The sequence below is a fragment of the Hermetia illucens genome, chromosome 4 (genome assembly GCF_905115235.1).
Source record: "Hermetia illucens chromosome 4, iHerIll2.2.curated.20191125, whole genome shotgun sequence".
Taxonomy (NCBI): domain Eukaryota; kingdom Metazoa; phylum Arthropoda; class Insecta; order Diptera; family Stratiomyidae; genus Hermetia; species Hermetia illucens.
The window spans coordinates 95589769-95614284 of record NC_051852.1 but is presented as its reverse complement, the minus strand read 5'-3'; the positions used below and the strand labels follow the sequence as shown (position 1 = coordinate 95614284).

Below are 24516 nucleotides of genomic sequence, written 5' to 3'. Positions count from 1 at the left end.
TGCCGCAATAGGGAGAAGAGTACTCTCCAGAGTCTCACCATCTTACCTCTCCTCGGCCCAAAGGTCTAGCTTATATCGTTGGAATTCCCGCTCGAGCATTTTAGAGACCCTCAATACCGTTGTGGAGGAGGTTGCGTACATTCTAGAAACTAGTCATAACCCTTTTTAGATGGCCAAAGGCCTTGGGCGTGAGGTCAATCTCTATCCGGGGCGTTGTTGACGATTCCCTGCACAAAGTTCGGTCGAAACAACGATGGAAAAAGCAGACTGGCAGTCCGTGCTTGAGACACCGACTATGAATCAAATCAAAGGCTGTCGGTCTCGAGATCTTGGGCAACAACTAACGCAGCCACGCCATTCGCCTAAGCTTGGGTGGTGTGTATTGGCAGATTTTGTAGTCCGTATATAACCTTGGGGCAGCCTTTCATTACTTTTATTGTCAGGTAGCGGTCAGCTCTTACCTAAGCAGTATCACAAAGGAAGCTTCAATGTCACATGAAGTGTTTTCTAAAGCAGATAGCAAGTACAGAGAAATCACAATCGGCAATTAAAGTTAAACATAAAGACACTGGCTATAAATGAGTTTTTTTAAAGTAGCTCTAAAACAATTGAATCGCGATCGCTCTCGCAAGCACCGAAATCTTCCAAGTTCGCTAAATTTCGAAACCATACTCAATGTAATATACCTCGGTCTATACCGATATCTTCTAATATTTATCTTGCTAGTTTTGTCAGTTTTATGAATCAACAACTTTTTCACCTTCAGGATTCTTATTGGAAACTGGCAAATTAGAAAGGTTTGCTTTCCACAATCTTAGCATATTAACTGCTTATATCTAGAATGTATTGCAATTCCCACTCAGAGTGGAGAAAACTAACATAGTAAGAATCTTCTGTTACCATTCTTCAGCAACATGATTATATTTCGAAACCCAATGTAATACCAAACGTCACTATTGGGATGGAGTTTGCAAATTTCCAGTTTATAATCCCACATTTCTATTTATCCTAAATTAACTTTTATGATTTAATGGAAATTTGCAGATGAGTTCATCAGGACTATTGTAGTTAGCAGAAGTCCCTATCGCAATGGATTATTAATATATTCATAGGCACTTCCCAGCAATAACTAATGTCATTTTCAAGCCCTTTCTTAGGAAGGCGTGATATCATCCATACTATAGTGTTTATTCCTTCCTCATTTTTCAACGGAAATTTGATCAAATCTCCATGAAAATATGTTTAGAACGTGGGTTTGGTAAAACAAAGATTTTATTGATTCCTTCACAAAATTTAGGATATAAATGTATTTTCTATAACTATAGCTCTTGCAAGATTACGAGCACATGCTAACCGAATTAGCTTCACAATTTCATCAATATTCTCCATTCTATAATCTTTCAGAATATGTGGCTGTTTCTGAAAAGTATATTTACATTTTGAACTATTTTGAAACCGCCATTTAAAAAATTCACTTACGTCTCCCGCTTTCTCCATCTGCTTCTTGCTTCGCTCAATCAACGGTGTTAGTTCCATCTCTAGGTGCTGCAGAATAACAAAAGTCTCCTTCGACGGCATTTTCGGATCCTTCGACTCCAGCAAAGGTATTGAGTCAATTAACAAGGATGGCCAGAAGCTAAGAAAATTGAACTTGAATCATCTGATGTAGAATGTAGAAGCAAATACTCACTATTCGGGAGTTATTTTTGAATTTAGTAGATTAACTAAAAGCTTTGCAGCTTCAATAAATTCACGGCGCTTGTAGAATTGGTGGAAATCGAAATATTTCACAAGAAACACCAGTCGCGGTGATATGAACATTTTCCCACCGATATTACCAAGAACGTCAGGGCACAGCATTTCGCCAGTCTTTGAGTAGTTTGTGAGGAAAAAGTCTGTTATTGCAGTAACAGCTCCAGCATCTTTGGAACGTATTGCCCATTCTAAAGCGTTACCATACCGTTCATTAGCCATTGATCTTGTTGCTTGCACTCGACAAATTTCCCTTTCTGCAATTTGAAATCTTTAGAATCAAAACTAGTGTAAAAAGTTCAAGCCTTTCATTACCAACTGATGATAAGCCTCTTTGCTTTGCAACCTCGATTACCTTGAGGGCCTGACGCTCATTCTCTACAGGTACCTTTGTGAGAAGCAATTCCATTGCAGCTGCGCCTAATTAAAAATGAATAGATAATTTAACCGAATCACCATATGTTCTCTTCCTTGTACCTTCTGAGCACTGCTCAAGATAATCAACACCCATCATCCATAAGGAATCGCGTGACATCAAAGCTGAACCAAATTCATACAAAAGTGCATCACGTAGAGAAAATGCAATGCTGAAATGGAATTGTGCTTATACTTCAAACTTAAGGATAAAATATGTAACGCTACTTCTTTTTCTGCTCTCCCATCACTTGAAGTTGACCACAATGATAAAGCAAATCGGTTAAATGCGTGACGAACCATTGATTATCGCCAATCTTTTGAATGGAATGTAGAACCTGATTCATATCATTCTCCATAACGCTCAGTATTACACGATCTAACTGCTTCAAGAATCCACTTCCGGTGAACCCCATCTCATTAGCCCATCGATTTATCCAGAGATTGGCGAAGGAACCCAATTCGAAATATTTACACGCTGGTTCCGTATAGAATAGATAACCGGACAAAAATTCATACCAACATGTTGATTGCTTTATTTGTTGATTCCAGCTATACTGATTTCCTGTAATTAACTGAGAAAAGAAAAGTTCACTCGCTAAACCTCTTATCTAACTACAGGCGATAACAATTCAAATATTCTACAATTGGACACAATGTCTGAATAATAATGGACATATTTTTTGCTGTAAAAGGCTAATAAATAATAACACCAGCGGCCGCCATCAAAAGTGCCTTTCATCTTTGGTACGTCGCTCACAGATCGATAAAAGTAAGAAGCTTAGGGCTTCGCATATCGGTATTAGCAGAGGTGGGCGCAATGGGCTAGAGATCCGTTACCATGACCAAAATAAATAAAAGGAATTTTATTATTGTGTTGAAAGCTAACGCAAATAGCAGCTCTTGTCGTTAATATGACAAGCCACCGTAATAGGCGGATATGCACTGCTCCTCCAAACAGAAGCAAAATCATTTCTGTAATTAACGTGCTTAAGCAGAGCAAATTCACCGACCCTGGCGGTCTTCCCGTTGAACTGCTCGTTGCAACCCCTGCAGGTTCTGTAAGCTGTCAATTCTACTTATATCAAAACCTCGAGAAACTGGAACTTTGCCAATGAGAAAGAATGGGGGTGATCGTTATGATTCCAAAGACTGGCTCCGTTATGAGGGCGACATTTGCAGGGGTATTTCGGGCTACTATAACGATGATAGCTAAAATAATTCTGGAACTCATGAAAGGGTGGTTTCCACTCTGGACCCTTCTGCACTCACCACAGTAACACTCTTCGATTCATTGTGAAAATGTTACGAGCTTATATCCCCTTTACACCCGCGCTTGATTCATGTAGACGGCAACAAACGACTGAGATGCATTGAGCGTCTATAATGTCAATAATAATATCGTTATCTTCGAACATGTTCAAAAATCACACCAAAACGCCGACGGAACAGATTACGTTCTTGAAACGCAGTCAATATACACCACCATGGATTAGGCATCAGCCAACAAGACAAACTCAGAAGTGAATCTTCCGAGTGTAGAACGGCCTCAGTTGTGGTATTTGAAAACCAGTGTGATCGGGGAAGCAGAATAGCTTTTTCGTCCTTTCATCAGCGAACATTATGAGCAAAGATAGTTGCATTATTTATTAGCTTATTACCACCGTGGAAAATGCCATAGCCAAATTATGTATAAATTGCCTACGATATGGCCCCTCAACGAGGTATTCATTTTTCAGTTCCGCTGTGTCCACAACGATCCGGAAAAGTGAAAATGGAAATTGCTACAAAAGCAAAGTTTAATAAGTTTACGACGAATACGAAAATTATGATGAAAGCTGCAGCTGATGAACTACTGTAGTGCTGATGGTTCTATGAAAAGAATATTTCCCGGAAGATAATAATTTCAAGGTAAGAGTTGCTCAGTAAAATTTGATTGTTTTTAAGGAGTGCATGACTTTTTATATGGAATGGATATTTTTTTGTTTCTGACGCCATTGTCAAAAAAGACACAGCAGTAAATTCAGGATCTATGTCAACAGGGCAACAGTATCGCTCCCATTAGCCGACAGCTTAGTGTTTCAATTAAGCCTGTGCTTTTGTGGGCCCAACAAGCTTCATGACAAATTGAAGAAAGGGAAAGAAGTTAGAGGTAACAAGTGCTCCAACCGGGCGATAAGAAAAAAAGCAAGAATGCTGATCAAGGATAAAGTTGGAGTCGGAACAAGGACTGTAAAAAAATCCTCTACCAATCACCTGAATTCAAGCGTCAAGGAAAAAGTCTCCAGAACTACCGACAAAGATTACATCAGAAGCCTCCAGTCGGGATAATATGCATACATGAGGCCAACAAACCCGCTTCTAGCCGAAAAGAACATTGAAGACAGGAAAGCGTTTTGCAAGAGGGGGGCGAGGGTTTCACCGTAGAAAAAGCGAGCAGGAAGAAACGAGCTCACAAACTTTTCCACAAACAAAATCGGCAAAATATACGAGCCAGAACATCGAATCTGAAAACGATGCAGTCAGTTAAACGACCTAAACGAGAGCTTAAAATAATGGTGGGCGCAGGGATAAGTTTATATGGAAAATCCGAGCTTATCATCATTGATGAAAACTGTACGGTTAATGCAGAGTACTATCGAAACAAAATGTTACCGATCTGCCTCAACAATCGGCAGCAATATCCAAAGGAATATCTCCCATTCTTATGCAAGATGGGGCTCACTCTCATACTGCGAAAGCCAGTATAGCAAAGGTGAACGTTTGGAAGGATTGGCCATACAACTCACCCGATCTTCATCCCATCGAAAATTTAGCGCCAATATTGAAAGAAGCAGTGTTCAAGGAACCTAAGATAACCAGTCGTCAATTACGAATTGAACGGGTACGAAGTGACTAGGATCAAAAAGGCAACGATCATATTTTCAGACTTTGCGATATTTTCCTAAGGCAAATAAATGAATCCGTCCGGATAGCTGAGGGGTTAGAGCACAAGGCTGAGATTTGACGTCGGATACCAGTCGACTCAGCTGTGAATGAGTACCTGAGTCAAATCAGGGTAATAATCTCGGGCGAGCGTAATGCTGACCACATTGCCTCCTACAGTGTTCTGTAGTGTACCGTTACTGTCTTGAATGAAGTGCTCTAACACACTTCAAGGCCCTGATTCAATATGGATTGTTGTGCCAACGATTATTATTAAATAAATGAATACTGCGAAATGAAAGAACATCACATCAAATATTAATTTAATGAATTGTATTACTTACATGTAAGCTTACTAAATTAATTAAACTAATCCAGTAGTTCCTATATTTTTTGGAATATTTGAAAAAATAAGGTGTACCATACTTTCCGTCCACCGTGCACTTCTTTCATCCGCAGCAACTCTTTCAACGCCAAACAATTCAGAAGTTCAATTGAACTTCAAGACGACGTAGCGAAATGTCTGCAGCTTTTGGAGATCTCCGCAAAGATGCAGATTTAAGGAATTGGGCAACACAATTAGATACCGCACAATATACCTTACAATCGCGCAACAGCTTTTTCCGAGCCTCTATTGAAGCTCAATTGACAAGCAAACAGTGACTCCACAACCCAATGGTATATCGAAGTTTCAACATGGAACATACCTGGCAACCTTAAATTAACCGACGCAAATTTCCATTCATCCGTAGAAATTGAGATATTGCAGGACTTCAGCAAGCAAAGTCATTCCAGTTGTTGAAGGCGAATCAGCTCATTACGTCTGCAGAATAAAAGTGCAGGTGAAACCGACTCTTTCCCCAAAGGATTAATTGATTCTGGAAACTCGAAGAAGCCGAATGCGGTAATCCAGGAATTAGCTTGGGTAAAAGGAAATGCCAGCTCCAATTCACTCAAACTCACAGAAAGGGTGAAACAGGTCGATTCTTTGTGAAACTTCCTTTCACTAAACAGTCTGAGTTATTTGGGGGATCTAGGAACATTGCCTATAGCAGATTCTGTGCATTGGAACACAAGCTGGATCATAACATCAAGCTTACAATACTACTTTCAATTCATAAACTAATATAAGCACCTGGGGGACATGTAGGAGGTAGATATCAGGTCTGTCCAGCAGCCATACTATTTCACTATTGCGTGCTTAAATCAGAAAGCACAACCGTCGTATTTTATGCATCCGCCACTACGAGCTCTGGTGTATCGTTAAATCAATTCTTGAACACAGGGCCCAAAATCCAGGATGAGAGGAAGCACTTAAGTATTTCAAACTGAAGACCGTCAAAATCCACACAAGATCTGAATTATACTTGGCCATCAAATGCCTTCAGAGGTTTGACAAGGAGGGGCGGAAAAACGCTTAGCTACAGAAGCAATACAGCAGAATTTCTATGTTTATGACGTCCTCGCCGGATTTGACTTCTTGTTTGCCGCCCTAGAAAAACAACATCAGTTACGGGCTCTTTTCCATAAAGATGGTTGCTGGGTCAGAAAATGGTATTCAAATCACGGCAGGCTGCTTGAGAATATAGCCCGCGAGAATCAGAAGCTTCAGCTAGACTTGAAAGATAGGGATGAGGCTACCATACGTATGCTGGATATCTCTAGAATGTGGATTGATAGATCCGATAATGCTGAGACCGAAACTCTTTCTCCAATGAATTTTAAAAATTTACGGAAAGGCAAGATTGTCTCTAGAAAAGCATGCATACCAATTACAGTTTCGAGAAGAGCTCGAAGAACTGACAATTCCCAGACACCTTTCCGTCCTGCGTATTCCGAAAGCCATACAGCTGCAACCATAAGGTGCAGCAGCGTACTTAAGAGCCGTTGACAAAGGTTCTACAATAGTCCTACGTTTGCTTTATGTGTGTGGTTACCTTGTGCTAAATCTAATGTTGCATCAACAAAGTCGTCAGCATCACATGAGAGATTTATTGTCAACAGGATTGTGGAAAAAAAGAGATTGACACCAGCGACACAATGGAAGCACCTCCCACGAATTATATCGCATGGGACGACTCAACGCTACTTTCTAGAAAGCAATATTTGGTGCTATAGGCCAAAGTTTCTCTATGAGGCATAAAACGTTTGGCCTCCTATTTCTGAACCTGTAGTCTGTAAAATAGACACGACAAACAGTGTACGTACCGGAACGACCTTTTGAATCGCATCAATTACCATAACTTATTCTTGCCACTTCAACGATAAGGTCGTACATACTGCGTTTCGCAAACAGCCACCATCGGCAACAATATGAATCTTAAAGCAAGTCGCAGGACAATGACTACAAAGGTCGAGTCAACAGTTCCAGTACCAGCTAAGTGCCTGTCATCGCTTAACGACAAACGATTTCAATTTAAATACAACTTAAGCACGCAATGCGCTTTAACACACATGCTATACGAGAGAAGCTACACGAGACACTGATCTTTGGGAGACCATGTTGCCAGATTCGACATAACCTATAGTTCGCATTGCCGAATTTTCTTAGAGGGGGGAGAAATCCTCAAGCATTTTCTCCACGATTTCTCACCTCTAGCTAGAACCAAGCTACGGACACTAGGTAAACAATTCTTTGGGGATCTCAAGAGGGCCCTTATTCTTCATGAATACCACTGGCTGACTCTAAAGATCTGGGGCGACTGGATTCTGCTTCCCCTGCATTCATAGTGTTAACAATTTGTGGTATAAAAACGGCGTACCACAGCACTAATTAGACATAGTCATAGTATCAAGCGAAATGTAAATCAAAATTGAATCGAAAAATTTTATAAAATCATTTTCTGTCAGGGAAAGGTTCATAATAATAATCGTTGGCACAACAATCCATATTGGATCAGGGCCTTGAAGTGTGTTAGAGCACTTCATTCAAGACCGTAACGGTACACTAGGAGGCAATGTGGTCAGCATTGCGCTCGCCCGAGATTATTACCCTGATTTGACTCAGGTACTCATTCACAGCTGAGTCGACTGGTATCCGACGTCAAATCACGATACAAATCCCACTGCCGCCAGCGAGATTTGAACCCCGACCTTCCGTATGACAGCCTTGTGCTCTAACCACTCAGCTATCCGGACAAGGTTCATGGTTATTTAAATAAATCTACAGTCACATTTCGATGCGTAGTAAAGCATTAGGCCGGGCACAAGTTGAGACAATGTGTGACGCAGGAAAGCAGAAGCTAAAATCGTCTGCGAGCAGGTAGCGCGAAAATTCAAGCGCAGTTCTAACGGGATGAGAAACAACACCAACTCTTTAAATTACATGTAGGTCATAGTCACTAGTGAAAACTAGCTCACGGACGCTCTCGAAATGTGTCGCGTGACACTGCGTGTGAGCATTTGCCGTTTTATTCATTTTCTTATTCCACAAAAGGTCGCGGGGAGTCACATCACCTCACCAAGCTCATCTACGCCTTTCCTTACATAAATAAACGAATCGTGCAGCACAAGGTCAGTTTCTATAAAAAGCAATCACTTTCGAGGTCCTAAAAGCGCAAGATAAATGCAGCTTTTAAGACATTCTTTAGGGAAGGGAATTGTATTCATATTTAGCTTTTGTGCGTTTAGAAGCGACGTCAGCGCTTCTGAATGGGGCTCGCCACTTCTCTAGGTCGTATGCCTGGTCCAATTTAAGTCGAGCGGTTTTCAAATTACCATCTATCGTATAAGGCTCTCATTGCTTCGGAGAGTTTTTGGACTCTTTCCCATCCACTTGAATCTTTAGGCCAATTTTCAGACAGATGACACAACCGTACTGTGAAGGTCACTTCTCTCCCAACTTCTCAACGATTCATGCGATGCCATTTGTTGGTTTCATGCATGATTATTATTATAGCAAATTAAATTGCCAAGTCACCGATCCAGTGGAACTTATTCGCCTCTATCCGAAATGCTCTTCATTATCTTTGGTTGCTGTCCAGTACTCTAGGGCGAATGACGGTTAGTTTCGAATTTCAGACGGTGATTGTTGCGTCGATGACCAGATATAGCCACGTCGAGACTATATTGAGCCATTGGCTACTAAAGCATACTAGTTACAGCCACTTTCGCAACACCATCAAATTTCTTGCAGACCGCTAATATATCGATCGTTCATTTCAAAGGCTTCGTTAGTTCTTCGTTACCGGTGAACATACAAATATTAATGCAGACACCGATTTGGATGACTGCAGAGGTTTGGATTAGTTTGCTAACAAATCAACCACATCTACTTCCTATCGCTGTTGGTTCCTAGCAAATTGCTTCAACCCCCCTCCCCCCTAATTTTTCGAAAATCTCTACTGATTTGCGCCACGTATTTCTAGGACGACCGGACCGTCGACCATCCTCGGATAGTGGATTCCATCGCATGGCAAAACCAGAAATGGAGTTATCGCCCTTTCTCATATGTAGCTGATCCTACCATTGGCAGAAGAAAACCATGGATGCGATAAGCCTATAGAACGTACTTCGAAAAGTAATTTCCAGCTTGACAAATTATGTAGTGTCTATCGTATTCATTCTTAGAATGCTTTATGTGGGACATCCTTTAATACGAATAATGAAGTCGATCGTTCGTAAACAGTTTTTCAACGATAAGGGCGAGAACTGCTAGGGACACGGAAAAATAAAGTTACCTGAAAGATACCAACATAAGTTGTATATTTTACCCACGCGTAGCGTTTCTAGACAATATTGTGGTAGTTCGCAAATTTCACAAAGAAAAATAAATACCTTGACGATCTCCTCCAATTCAGGTTCACTGGAAAGAATTCCTGCAGACAGCTTCAACTCAGTATCTGTAAGCCAATAATGCCACTGCGAGCGGAATTTTTGAATAGAGAGGCCTCCATATACCTGAAATTTACACACTCTAATCAGCGCACAATTTCATTATCATAGAACGAAGTAATTTACATTATAAACTGGCATTGTTTTTAAAATTTGCTCCGCCATTTTAAATGCTGTCGTCTCGGAAAGCGAATGCAACTGAAGAATGGCTCGGGCAACTTCAATTTGTCCTTGTAGAATTAATCCCTTCACTGTTGGCCAATAATCTTCACTTGTATTTGCTTCACGCTCGTACAGCAATAGCTCAGTTGCGATTCTTTCATATGACGGGAAGTGGAATCGGGTCCATTCTAACAACTGCGGAACTACGATATTCGAAGGAGCTGTATCGATGTAGAGTATCTCGCACAGATGCCACACACACTCAATTGAATAGAAGATAGTGATGTAGTTTTGAAATCTGAAGAACGGAGGAAATACAGTAAAGGATTACATATTCAATTTGTGTGTTTATTTAAGGAAAAAAACAGGAAAATTACCTACCATCAGCCTCATAACCGCGACCTTCCGTATGATAGCCTTGTGCTCTAACCACGTAGCTATCCGGACACGGTCCAAATTAAGGAGCATCACAATGGTATAGTGCTTATAGCAACGGAAATCTTCGATCTAGCAGAGAAGAATGCTTTCTGTGAACAATTGCACGCAGTTCAAGGGAGATTTCTTAAAGGTGACATTGTGATCGTGATGTGTGATCTGAATGTCAAAGTAGGTTCTGACAACACGGTCTTGGCGACCATAACGATAATGGTAGAAGTTTTGTGGATTTCTGCAGTTTCCACCGCCTCCTCATTGCTGGCACATTATTCAAGCACAGGCCCTACCATAAGGTCAGTTGAGTTCCAACTGACGGACATCGAACGGGCAGTTAGATTGATTGATTTGGGAATTGTGCTTTGAATAGCGCACTGAGACAGGCACTGACATTGACTTCGAAAAGGATCACCATTTAATAGTCGCTTGCATTCGCTTGCCACACGCGGCGTTTCTCGCGGGGTGGGAGAGCAACATCAATCACTTGTACGATGCAGCTTTCGCTCAACAGTGAGAGGAACTATCTTACTCACCGGATGACAAATCATCATCATCAACGGCGTAACAACCGGTATCCGGTCTAGACCTGCTTAATAAGGAACTCCAGACATAATGGTTTTGCGCCGAGATCCACCAATTCGATATCCCTCAAAGCTGTCTAGCGTCCTGACCTACGCCATGGCTCCATCTCAGGCAGGGTCTGCCGTCTTCCTTTTCTACCATAGATATTGCCCTTATAGACTTTCCGGGCTGGATCATCCTCATCCATACGGATTAAGTGACCCGCCCACCGTAACCTAATGAGCCGGATTTTATCCACAATCTGACGGTCATGGTATCACTCATAGATTTCGTCGTTATGTAGGCTACGGAATCGTCCATCCTCATGTAGGGGACCAAAAATTCTTCGGAGGATTATTCTCTCGAACGTGGCCAAGAGTTCGCAATTTTTCTTGCTAAGAACCCAAGTTTCCGAGAAAGACATGAGGACTGGCAAGATCATTGTCTTGTACAAGAGCTTTGACCCTATGGTGAGACATTTCGAGCTTTTTGTAAGCTGAAATAGGCTCTGGGCTGCCAACAACCGTGCGCGGATCGTCGTAGCTGTTATCGGTTGTGATTTTCGACCCTAGATAGGAGAAGTTATCAACAGTCTCAAAGTTGTAGTCTCCTATCTTTATTCTTCCTGTTTGATCAGTGCGGTTTGATGTTATTGGTTGGTTGGTTTTTGGTGCTGACGTTGCCACCATATTCTTTGTCTTGCCTCCATAGATGTGCAGCCCAAGATCTCGCCCTAATTGCCGCCTGCTCGATCTGGATGAAGGCAGTTTGTACGTCCCATGATGTCGATATCGTCAGCATAGGCCAGCAGTTCGGTGGACTTAGAGGATCGTACTCCTCGCATTTACCTCAGCATCACGGATCACTTTCTCGACGGCCAGGTTAAAGAGGACGCATGATAGAGCATCGCTTTGTCGTAGACCGTTGTTGATACATGTGAAAGGAGGCTGCAAAATTTTTTTCCACAGAATGTGGCCATATGGGGTATCAGACGAAAGGGCTCGATTAGTACTTTTCGAAACTGGTTCTATGTTTGATACTGGGTGAAACGTAGGGGAGTGAGGACTCAAAATATGACCCCCAAAAAGTGTAACAGGACTCGTTCTCAGAACCTATCCGACCGAAAAATCTGAAAAAATCACAGTAGTGCATCTCTACTAAATCTAGACCTCAAAATACATCCCATTCCGATATCTGTTAATAATAGTGTATTTTCACATTTTAGAAATTTACCCGGCAACCCCCCTTATATTTATCCCAGAAGTATAAAATTCGGCACAGATGTAATAAAGAATATAATACACAAGTTGGTCAGGTTTGAAGAATATCCAACTATTACTAACAAAGTGATAGGGAATGAAAGTTTACCATTTTTTGCGAATTTCGTGCATTCTAAAACCTGTATGACGTCATCACCACATTTCAATTCATCAATAGCATAACGAAATGAGTTCTTACGAATGGGGTCGCAAAAAATTATTTTGTTTTAGCTTTTTAGTCATTTGTATATGAATACCAATTACTCCAACCTGACATGTGTGTACGTAGGTATAGTATATGCGTGCTAATGAACTTTGGGGGTAGTGCCTAATTCTAATAGATATAAGAAGTAAATCGGAAATATGGGTACCATCAATTTATATACGTGCATATATATGTACAGTATTCGGAAATAGGCAGTTTGTTTATTTAGGGTGTGGATAATATCTGTGGCCGTAATATGTACGTATATCTTGTAGTGAATGAATGAAGGAATATGTTGGATTTGTAGCTATATAGGGATAGAAAAATGTGCGTTGAAGTTTCTTACATGAGATGAACACAAAACCTTTATACCCGAAGCGCGAGCTTCCGTTATTCCGACTTGTTTATGTATGAGGCAGATAATGCCTCGTTGCCAGTCGTCAGGCATTGATTCGCTTTCCCACACCTTGAGCACAAGTTGATGAACCACTTGGTGTAATTGGTCGCCTCCATATTTAACCAATTCAGCTGAATTTCCGTCGGCTCTTGGCGACTTATGTTTTTTAAGCCGATGAATTGCACGGACTGTTTCTTCTATATTTGGTGGTGGCAGTATTTGTCCGCCGTGGTTGTTCAGTAGTTCATCAAAGTACTCTACCCATCGCTCCAATATGCCCATTCTGTCGAAAATCAGATTTCACTTTTTGTCTCGGCAGGATGAACATCGAGGTGTGTAAGGCTTCACCCTGCTGACTTGTTGGTGAAACATCAGCGCCTGATGCGGTTACGCGCGTGCTAGCTTACATTCATCGTCAAACCAGCCGTTCCGACTCTTTTTGCGGCTGGGGCCAAGTATGTTTGTGGCCGTATTTAGGTGACTGAAGATCATTTGTTGATGCTTCATCTCCAGGATCTCTGTTCACTGCGGTTATTGTGGCATCCATTTTCCTCTTATAGGTGTCGCGGAGGGCTGTATTTTGGGTGGCTTCAGTGTTAACTCTCAACTGATTGTCAGAGGAGATTCTGGGTGGTGTTGTTATTCGAGCTCGGAGCACCATGCCAACGAGATAGTGATCCGAGTCTATATTGGCCCTCTTATATGCTCTGACATTCATCAAGGCTGAGAGGTGGCGGCGTTCGATCAATTGAAAGCGGTCCCGTCTGGAGAGGCCGCTTTCCGCGCAAACCAGGTATTTACAACAACCATTTCGTGTGACACTGCTAATTGAATAATCCGCAGTCCGTTATCGTTTCTATTTTGGTGTAAGTAGAGTAGAGCCAGCGTATCGCCTGAATACGGGCTCCTTCCCTAGTTGGCTGTTAAAATCCCCAAGTATGATTTTGATATCATATCTGGGACAGGCTTCGTTGTTACATCAGCCCTATATTCGGACAGGGTATCGGCTAGCTGCTCATCAGCTTCATCTCTGTACAGGGAGCGCACGTTTCATGAGAAAATGCGCAAATCGTTATTCCGTTGTCGTTGCCGGGTTCGTCGTTGTGTAATCCGTCCAGTCCGAGGCTCCTGTTGTGGCTTCGTAACAAGTTGTTTTCCGTGTAGGGTTGTCAGCCCTACCCAACCCCGAACCTGGAGGACTAGTTGGTACAATTTGTCCCGTTTTTAGGCGCGGGAGACTCGCCTTCATCCTTGTCCGTCTGCGGCTTTTCGTTAAGAAAGAGCTCCCAGCGGTCACCACGGGGAGGTGGAGATAGGGTTTGGTGGTAGAGCTGCTGGTGTTGGTTCAGCAGTTATTCCTCAGGTTTTATGCTCCATCGTGGGTACCAATCCACGTTTCGCCCTAGTCATGAATACCTTTAGGCCAAAAACAGATCACCACCCCATAAACCCATATTCCAGCTCCAACCTACTTAATTCAGTTGTCTTTACGAATCTTCCGAGGAAATGTCTTCCTTGAGTACCCTTACCTGATTTTAACTTCTTCGCTAATTTCTTCATTCGAAATCTCCTCTTCTAATTTCTCCAGGCAAGCTCGGATTATACTCCGATAAGTTCTCGAAATTTTCACATAATCCGATTGGGTTCCTTGGCGCTTCAGGTCTTGCACAGCCAAGTAGACTCCATTCGCCTCAGCGATCAGGCACCGGAGGATCGGTTCCTCGAAAATGAATTCAGTCGTGAGGTGGAAAATATTAACCTCATTTTGACCAGCGAAGTCGGAAACACGATCTTTCGTTGTGCTGCAGGATAAATGATATCCAGGATTAATCTAACACGAAACGCGAGCAATTATCCGGTTGTTACCTGGTTATTGGATTATATGCTGCTACGGAAAGTTGATGGCCATTTATCCATTTGGCGGTTAAACCGGCTCGGCGACACAGTTCATCGTTTATGGTCTGAATTTAGAAAGTTTTACTACATTTAGCTTAGACAGAAAGTCAAACAATACTTACAAATGTGATTACAGGATCTTCCTCCATCTGTGCACCGTTTAGATAGAAAAAAAATTAAAATTAATGAAAAAGTACCCGCACGGAGACAGAATGCGGCGTTCTCTATTTTGATGTCTTCCAGATAGTTGACATTTGACGAGCCCATCATTTCCCCTTCTTTTCTGTTTCACCAACAGGTTCCAAACGGCTGGCAACACACATTTTACTACATTGTTTACATCAACATTTGACATCTTGAATGTCATATGGTGAATTTCATTCATAATTCTGCATGCCGTCGTGTTTTCTGTCCTCCGGAATGTTTTAAACTTTCGTGCGAGTTTGTTCTGTTCAACGAGAACTAAAGTTGTCGCTTCCACAACCAAAAAATGCTCCGAAACGTGTCCAGAATCTGATAGCAATACAACGGAGCCATGAAGCAATCGTTCGAAGGCGCCGGAGCCTACCATCCCGTCGGGGGAGCTTCTTCGTCTGGGATCGCCCACTGGTTACGACACATTAAACTCTATAAGTTAATTGTTCTGGTTGTTTGTCTGTTCACTGTGTCGATTTTCGTGCATTATAACTTGCTAAATGTAAGCGAATTCGGGGGGACTAAATCCAGCAGACTTTTATGATAACAATCTCTCCGCAGCCCGACGCTGGGGTACCCGTAAATGATGTCCACCGATCGCGCTCACAATTGGATGCTTATGAGGATTTCAGTAGCATGAAGGCCAGCGATTTGAAACTGCGTATCGAGGAGATGATGAGGATTAAGGTAGGTGCCAAGTAGGAACGGACGATCCTTCAAATTAAATCGACTCTAACTTGAGACGATCATCGAAATTCTCGGCTGCGCTGCGCCGTCGGAATAAGAGGTCATCGACTAGGAATAGAATATTCTCTGCATGTAAACACTCTATTTTGGGCCAAACAATGAAAGCAAAAATTGTAGACGTTCAATTTTTCAGAATCACACTTTACTTTAAAAATGTGATGGCAAGAGGCTCGTGCTTCGGAATGGAGCGATTTTAAAAGCGAATCAAATTTAATACTCGTGTAAGCACGGGCAAACATGTCTTACACCTCTTTCAGAGCTCTACAATCCAGGTCGTCACGTTCCAATTCGAAAAATCAATCACTGAGCCACGGTATTTGATTTAGTGCTTTTCCAGCCAGATACATTCCTGCGGTTGTTTGTTATGATATTTCGCTAAAGTTTAGCTTCACCTTCAGCTACAGCAGTCCACCACCGGCTAAGCTTTCCAATTTCTTCTTCCGATTTTTTGCAGATTGAAATCTTGAAAGCTAGTGTTGCGCCACATCATCCCATCCCCGCCACTATTCCGCCTATTTCATTAACATGTTTTGGAAACGCGTCCGACATGTTTTTAAGGCTCCTTCCACTACTTGGAGTTTGTCGAAATCCAACTCACATAATGTGGTTCTGGACATTTCGAAGACGAGTTCAATCCGAAGTGATGTAAATACTTCCTGTACCGTGCTCCGCGAGGAACTACGTCAAGTCGTTATCCAATTCTATGTGCTTTCGCTCCACCCATTGCTCAATATACGAGATCAGCGACCTTTTTCTTAATAGGCTCACTTTGCTGCTGCAGAGTTCCTTGCTAGTAGCTCTTCGGAAGTCCGTAGTCACCTCGAATCGATTCACCCTCCTCTAGTAAAAGTAGTGCGCTTCACAACAAACTGCACCATCTCATGCTGTGTGTACATATATAGTCAAAGGATGGTATAGGTCCCAGGGCGAAACGTGGATTGGTACCCATGATGGAGCATAAAACCTTGGAAACGCCTGCTTAACCAACACCAACAGCTCTACTACCAAACCCTATCTCCACCTCCACGTGATGCCCGCTTCTTAACGAAAAACGCGCCTAAAAACGGGAAAAATTGTACCAACTACTTCTTCAGGTTGGGGGTGGGGTAGGGCTGACACGGAAAACAAATTGTTACGAAGTAGCCATTCAATAAACCATGTGCTCGGAGTAGGTTTCCTAATCAGCCAAAAAATGAAACTTGCTGTCATCGGTTTAGCAAACATAAGCGAACGGCTATGTACTCTGCGCTTGCGAGGCAAATTTAGAAATATAAGCCTCATTAACGTTCTGGCCCCTACAGAGGCGACTGTGAGTCGGAGAAGGATACCTTCTACAAGGCAGTAGAACGAACCCTCGAAGCCTGTCCTAGATATGATATCAAAATCATATTTGGGGACTTGGCTTTTAAAAGTAGGGACGGAGCCCGTATTCAGGCGATACGTTGGCTCCCATAGTTTACCACCAAAATACAAATGATAACGGACTGTGGATTATTCAATTAGTAGTGTGACAAGAAATGGTTGTTGGAAGTACCTGGTTTACGCGGAAAGCGGTCCACAAACAAATGTGGGCCTCTCTAGACGGGACCACTTTCAACCAAATTGACCATGTGGTGATCGAACACCGCCACTTCTCAGCCTTAATGAATGTCAGAACATATAGGGGGGCCAATATAGATTCGGATCACTATCTCGTTGGCATGGTGTTCCGAGCTCGAATAACAACACCACCCAGGATCCCCTCTGACAATCAGGTGACATTTAACACTGAAGCCATCCACAACACAACCCTCTTCAACACCTTTAAGAGGGAAATGGATGCCGTAATAACAGCAGTCAACAGAGATCCTGGAGATGAAGCATCAACAAATGATCTTCACAATCACCTGAAAACGTTACCATAAATACGGCCACAAAGAGTCGGAACGACTGGTTTGACGATGAATGTAAGCTAGCAACAGAACGGAAGAATGCTGCATGCTGCATGTAATGTTGCATTCTCAAAGGACGCGAACTCCGGCGAGCGAAGAAGGGACTTCACAGACGGAAAAGGACGCCTGGGAGAACCAACAGGTCTGTGAACTCGAAAAGTACAGGGAGCAACCGCACCAGGCGCGGAAGTTTTACCAACAAGTCAGCAGGATAAAGTCTTACGCACCTCGATGCTCATCCTGCCGAGATAAAGAGGGAAATCTGATTTCCAACAGAAGCGGAGCGAAGGGTAGAGTACTTTGATGAACTACTGAACAACCAGAAAATCGGCGAGTTGAAGGTCCCGCCAACTGAAGACGAGAAACAAATACTGCCACCACCAAGTATAGAAGAAACAATTCGTGCAATTCATCGCCTTAAAAATCACAAGTCGCCAGGAACCGATGGAATTACAGCCGAATTGGTTAAATATGGAGGCGACCAACTACACCAAGCGGTTCATTAACTAATGCTCAAGGTGTGGGATAGCGAATCAATGCCTGATGACTGGCAACGAGGCTATCTATCTATAGAGGTATCATGTTGCTGAGTACCATCTATAAAATATTCTCCGCTATCTTACTGGGTCAAATAGCCTCATACGCCCAGAACATCATTGGTCCATATCAAAGAGGCTTCACTCCAGGCAAATCAGCAACAGGTCAGATTGCCTTCCTGCATGCATGCATTCTATTTAACCTGGTCCTGGAGAAAGTGATCTGTGATGCTGAGGTAAATGCGAGGGGTACAATCCTCTTTAAGTCCACGCAACTACTCGATATCATGGAAAGAACGACCCGAGTCGTCCAAACTGCCTTCATCCAGATCGAGCAGGCGGTGATCGGCGCGAGATCTTGTACTGCACATCATTGAAGGCAAGACAACCAGCACCATCAAACCGCACTGGTCAAACGGGAAGAATAAAGATAGGAGACTACAACTTTGTGACCGTTGATAATTTCTCCTATTTAGGGTCGAAAATCACAACCGATAACAGCTACGACGATGAAATCCGCGCACGGTTGTTGGGAGCCAACAGAGCCTATTTCATCTTACAAAAACTGTTCCGCTCGAAACGTCTCACCATAGGGTCAAAGCTCTTACTGTGTGAGACATTGATCTTGTCAGTTACCATCCAGCATATCAAGCCATCGTTGTCTTGGCCGGCCGTTTGGTCTTGTGCCGTCGACTTGGATGTTCAGATCAATCTTGGCAAGTGAATTTTCATTAGCGCGAATTACATGACCATACCATCGAAGACACCTCTCTCGCAATTTTTCCAGTTTTGAAACGTCACGTCATGCAGGTTGCGCTCTAATGAGTAAAGAAATTTCATACAGTAGTTCACTATTGGCTGATAACATTGATCCGAAATATTGAAATGTCTCAGTTCTGGGTAGGTCACTGCCACTGACAATGATAGTGCCTGTTTTATTCAAATTCAATCTGAGACCGTGTTGCATGTGACGATCATCCCGTTTTTGAACAAGTTGCTCGAGATATTTTTTCCTATGAGACACTAGGAAATCATCACCTGCATAGAGTAGTGTATAGGGTGCTGAGCGTTGTATGTCCTGTGTGACAGTGTCCATAATAAGCATAAAGAGTAGTGACGAGAGGAGGCTTTCTTGATGAACATACTAGGTATAAGGTGTTGTCGCCGGAGACTGTAGGTAGGTAGGTATCAATGGCCGCTCCAAGGAACTTAATTAGTGCTGTGATGAACCCGTTTGATGCCACAAACTCCTAAGACAGTGATTGCTATGAGAGCAAACAGGCAGAGTCCAGCCGGCTCAGATCTTCAGAGCCAGCCCGTAACATTCATGAAGAAAAGCAGCTCTGAGGTCCTCAGAAAATGGTTTACCTAGTCTATGGGCAATCGCAAGGAAAGTGCCTGAGGGTTTCTTCCTCTTCTACGCAGCTTCGGCAATGCGGATTGTAGGGTATACCAAGTCTGACGGCGTAATCCCCTATAGGCCAGTGCCACGTGCAGACTGCCGTAATCTTGTATGCATTTGAGCTTTCGCAATCGGATTTCGTTATAAGAGAGTCAAATCCTCCTTAACTTGACACAGATGGTGTGTCTTCGTCATCTGAGATCTGCGCCTGCTAAGTAGTGCGAGTACGCCGAAGGGCTGCCAAGAGTAGAGTCCCCCCTTGAGCGTGCCGCCGAGACGGTTCAGTGTGATTCTTTACTACCCCATTAGCCCGGAGGATGCCGTCGCTGAGTACAAGGCCTTAATGGCCGCTTGGCTGTCAGTCAGAATGGCTATGCTACGTTTGGGGTTCGGATCATGCCCCAACCATTCCAGCTTCCAGTGTCGCCAGTTCTTCTGCTTGGACATTTGTAGCACTCCAGATACACTCCTACTATTAAGGCTGTCAAGCCTCTCGACATTGATGAATAGCAGAGTAAGCGGAGATCTAAACTCTGCGCACTGTACGAAAGTCTTTAAAGTTAATGTGATCATTAAGAAGAAGTGCTCTCAAGAGTCCCATCATCACACTGCACTTAGGTCCAGGTTATATCGTTGAGTGAGCATTTTAGGGAGCCTTTTTACCGTTGGGAAATGTATGTCTAGACCTCAAGATCGTAATGAAAGGAAAATAAGGGCATGAGATAGTATCAGCGAACGCTTATAGAAAATTTGAATTGTTAATAATTTTTTTTTTGCAACTGGGATATCGATTATAGCCAGTGTAAATTCCAACAAGGACAAAATGGTCAATTATCTAGCCGCAAGAGGCTTTAGAAAAAGTCTGCCTCCATACGACTACTCTCGTCTCATCTAATCTGCGCTCCCCATGTACTGACTCCAGTCAAGTTCTTTTAGAATGATAAAGCTTAAGCTCAATCCAAGCTGGTATGTCCTTTAAACATCTTCTATCCTCTCTAACGTTTATTCCCATTTTTTTTTTAATTTCGAACTAATACGCTTCATCATATCTTCCTTTCTTTTCTTAAAATGAATATAGACTTACAATTGTCTTTCGCTTATTAACCTCATGTACTCATGGACTAACGTCATCTTTATATTTCCAGAGCACCGTTTCCGTAGAACTGCGTGAACTAGAATCTCGCCGGCAAAAACTGCAGTCCGATATTGGCATCTATAATCAAAAAATTGAAGACCTAAAACAAGAACTCCTTCGCGAGCAAACTGAACTAGAACGGCTCAAAATTTCCGTCGAACAGGCACAAGTCGCACAACGTGAAGCCGTTCAACGTAACACTCCGGAACTGGCACTTCCCAAGGCCCTGCATGCAAATGCCGTGCTCGAAAAATATCCCAGCCTCTCTAAAAAGTACAAATCAGCATGTGAAATGAGTAATTGCTTCGATCATTCAAGATGCAGCTTGACATCAGGTTTTCCAGTGTATCTCTACGATCCTGACCACTACAATATTTTAAATCAAGGATACGATATTGATGGGTTCCTGAAAACGACAATCAAACAAACTTTGGGATATAATGCCCATTTGGTAAACGACCCAAAGATAGCATGCGTTTACCTTGTGCTGGTTGGAGAGGCACTACCCGAACACGAACTTTTGAAGAATAATAGATATTCAATCGATGAAGATCAAATTGCGTCAAATTCGTCGATTGTCAATGCAGAAAAATTGCTGAAACTACCGTACTGGGGAGGGGATGGCCGAAATCATGTTTTAATAAATCTTTCAAGGCGTGATCTGACCTCTGCATCTACGAATCTTCTGAGCGATATAAATACTATGCGTGCCATAATTGTACAATCGTCTTTCAGAAAATCACAATTCCGTCCTGGTTACGACATCGTCGTTCCACCAATTTTAGGCCCACCTGGTGGCGATGTGTGGCAAGAGTGTGCTTCGATGGTGCCAGCCCGGCGTAAATATTTGCTAACATTCCAAGGGGAATTGATTCCGGAAAAGACGCCAGCAAGTGATCCCCCAGACGCTTTAGATGAATTCATCATAGAACACTTGAGAGACATTTCTGGCGGTTCCACGCAGGACAAATTTTTGCTTCAGTTCAAATGCGTCCCAGCTACAGAGCATAAGTTCAATTTATCCCTGAGAGATTGGACGTTATGCGGCACTGATTCTTCAAGGCGTGCTACACTTAAAGATTCAACTTTCACTTTAATTCTACCTCCTGGCGGTAATCAGGTCACTACTACATTGATGCAGTCTAGAATATACGAAGCACTACGCTCCGGGAGCATTCCTGTTATACTCGGTGCAGATCAGGTCCAACTTCCGTATGCGGATACGATTGAATGGAGAAAATTGGCTATTCTCCTACCTAAAGCAAGGATTACAGAACTGCATTTCTTGCTGCGTGCAGTCTCGGATGCTGATCTGTTGTTAATGCGAAGACAAGGTCGTTTGATATGGGAACGATTTTTGAGTTCGGTACAAGCAACTGTTGATACAGTTGTGGCAAGTCTTCGTGATCGATTGGGTATTCCACCCAGGCCTATACCACCTGTTGTGGCTCAAAGCGTCTTTAATTCATCTTTCGTTCCACTCAAATCAGATCCACCAGTGATAGACGCTGAACCAGAAGAATCTCTAGGTCCAATCGAGCCACCGTACGCAAGTCCGCAATTCAGAAGGAATTACACGGTGCTACGCTTACAGTCAAAAGAGGCTTGGAACGATTGGGGCGATCCATTTTATTTATACCCTCATCTCCCGTTCGACCCAGTTCTACCATCGGAAGCGAAATTCGTTGGATCGCATATGGGCTTTCGACCAATCGGACGAGGAGCTGGTGGTGCAGGAAAAGAATTCAGCGAAGCACTGGGAGGGAATTACCCCCGGGAACAGTTTACAATAGTGATTTTAACTTATGAACGGGAGCAAGTGCTAATGGATTCACTGGGAAGATTATACGGCCTACCGTATCTGCACAAAGTTGTAGTAGTTTGGAATTCACCGAAACCACCTCTTGATGATCTCCGTTGGCCCGATATTGGGGTTCCGATCGCTGTTGTTCGAGGGCCAAGAAACTCTCTAAATAATCGGTTCTTACCGTTTGACGTAATCGAAACGGAAGCCATTCTTTCCGTTGACGATGATGCCCATTTACGACATGACGAAATACTTTTCGGTTTCAGAGTTTGGCGTGAACATCGCGACCGAGTTGTAGGTTTTCCAGGCAGATTTCACGCCTGGGATTTAAATTCAAATCAAGCATGGAATTATAATTCAAACTACAGCTGTGAACTGAGCATGGTTTTAACGGGTGCCGCGTTCGTTCACAAATACTATACATATCTTTACACTTATTGGCTGCCACAAGCGATTCGTGATAAAGTCGATGAATATATGAACTGTGAGGATATTGCCATGAACTTTTTAGTTTCACACATAACTCGAAAACCGCCGGTGAAAGTCACATCCCGGTGGACTTTCCGATGTCCTGGATGTCCGGTTTCACTTAGTGAGGATGACACACATTTCCAGGAGCGGCATAAATGTATCAATTTCTTCTCACAGGTAAGGCGAAATTAAATTTGGTTTAGTATTTTTGGCTGATGGTGTTAATTTTCAGATATTTGGCTATACGCCGCTGCTGAACACGCAATATCGAGCTGATTCAATACTCTTTAAAACTAGGATACCGCATGATAAGCAAAAGTGTTTCAAATATATCTAACTTTTAACGTAGGAAATTGCGTATATTGATAACCGTATACAATATTTGTATATTTTTTAATTATATAATTTTTTATCTTGTGTTTTTTAGCTGCTTTATGTAAAAAGTTGTTTGAATATATTGAAATTTAAGCTAAAACGTAATAAAACAGGATATGTTAGAAATGCGTCCTGTTTCTGTGCAGTATCAGATCATATGCGCAATTATTGGACAAACCCCGGTGCGGGCGTACAGGAGAGATTTTTTTTGACACTTTAGGTCCCGCCTTCTGTATTCGGCCATGCTTTCCCTGAGTGTATTCCTTTCGAAGCGTTGGAGGGCTTCTACTACGTTGGGTGACATGGTAGCCCATGCTGGGAAACCATAGGTCAGGATTGGTCGAATAAGGGTTTTAGTAGCAGGGAACAGGGCCCGAGATAAGAGGAGGTTTTTTAAGGCAGCTGAGCCATTAGAAGCTTTGGCAATATATGATCTGACGTGAGGGTTTTATTTAAGTTTGATATTAAGAGAGATCCCCTGGTATAGGATTGAGTGTGGTTTCCAATGCGTAAATGAATGTTTTTACTTTCTGGCACTGTACGCTAGTGGCACTTCCCGCTCGAGTTTCTGAAGTGAATAATCCCAGACTTCAGAGAATTATTAACGGTGAGGGCCCACTAATATAAATATGTAATGACCCTATTGGTTAGGTATTTGAAAGAGAGAGAGGCTAATTAGGGTCTGGGTTTACTCGCATAAATGATGGTGTCGTCAGAGAAGAGGAACCTTCCTGATGCCGGAAGACCATTGTCGTTGGATAGAAAGGACGGGTGAGAGGCCGCCTGGATAAGTTTACGAGAGAAAGGGGAATATCGTGGAGGAAGATGTTAAGAAGTTTGGGGCCTAGAATGGATCCTTAAGGGACTTCTGAGTTTACCGGGAGTCGATCGAGCGAAGTCCATCGAAGCGCACGTGGCAAGTTATTTTGGAGATAAAGTCTACAAGAATTCTGAATAAGGGGAGGCGTAATTGGTCTGAATTAGCTTGAAGAGAAAGCCCTCTTTCCAAACTGAATCGAATGCCTTTTCAAGGTCTAAAGCGCAAACTACGATGCAATGCCTATTTTCCAGGTGATTGTGG

At 42.7% G+C, this 24516-nt stretch overlaps 2 protein-coding genes across 2 annotated transcripts; one reads left to right on the top strand and one right to left on the bottom strand.

Annotated features, from left to right (window-relative positions):
- Window positions 1-1260: 1260 nt before the first annotated feature.
- On the bottom strand, window positions 1261-15077 carry LOC119655885 (nuclear pore complex protein Nup75). The gene is made up of 11 exons (XM_038062031.1): window positions 14959-15077; window positions 14807-14901; window positions 14470-14742; window positions 10051-10384; window positions 9868-9990; window positions 2395-2741; window positions 2230-2339; window positions 2068-2172; window positions 1691-2009; window positions 1480-1636; window positions 1261-1419 (listed from the first exon to the last, which is right to left on the bottom strand). The coding sequence occupies exons 1-11, from the start codon at window positions 14983-14985 to the stop codon at window positions 1294-1296; spliced, it is 2016 nt and encodes a 671-aa protein (XP_037917959.1). The 5' UTR covers window positions 14986-15077; the 3' UTR covers window positions 1261-1293.
- A 107-nt stretch (window positions 15078-15184) lies between these two features.
- On the top strand, window positions 15185-23550 carry LOC119655204 (exostosin-3). The gene is made up of 4 exons (XM_038060975.1): window positions 15185-15533; window positions 15593-15718; window positions 20793-23237; window positions 23293-23550. Exons 1-4 carry the CDS (start codon window positions 15372-15374, stop codon window positions 23395-23397), a joined length of 2838 nt encoding a protein of 945 aa, XP_037916903.1. The 5' UTR covers window positions 15185-15371; the 3' UTR covers window positions 23398-23550.
- Window positions 23551-24516: the final 966 nt, after the last annotated feature.

Bases quoted from the DNA above. Each gene is read 5' to 3' on its own strand.
- LOC119655885 (XM_038062031.1), bottom strand. From the start codon at position 14,985: ATGGAGGAAGATCCTGTAATCACATTT. The intron at 2,742-9,867 runs GTATTTATTTTT...TTCTTTTCTCAG, and splicing joins AATTGGAGGAGATCGTCAAG to TTAATTACAGGAAATCAGTA. The intron at 1,420-1,479 runs GTAAGTGAATTT...TATACTTTTCAG, and splicing joins AGATGGAGAAAGCGGGAGAC to AAACAGCCACATATTCTGAA.
- LOC119655204 (XM_038060975.1), top strand. From the start codon at position 15,372: ATGAAGCAATCGTTCGAAGGCGCCGGAGCCTACCATCCCGTCGGGGGA. The intron at 15,534-15,592 runs GTAAGCGAATTC...ATCTCTCCGCAG, and splicing joins TGCATTATAACTTGCTAAAT to CCCGACGCTGGGGTACCCGT. The intron at 15,719-20,792 runs GTAGGTGCCAAG...TTATATTTCCAG, and splicing joins AGGAGATGATGAGGATTAAG to AGCACCGTTTCCGTAGAACT.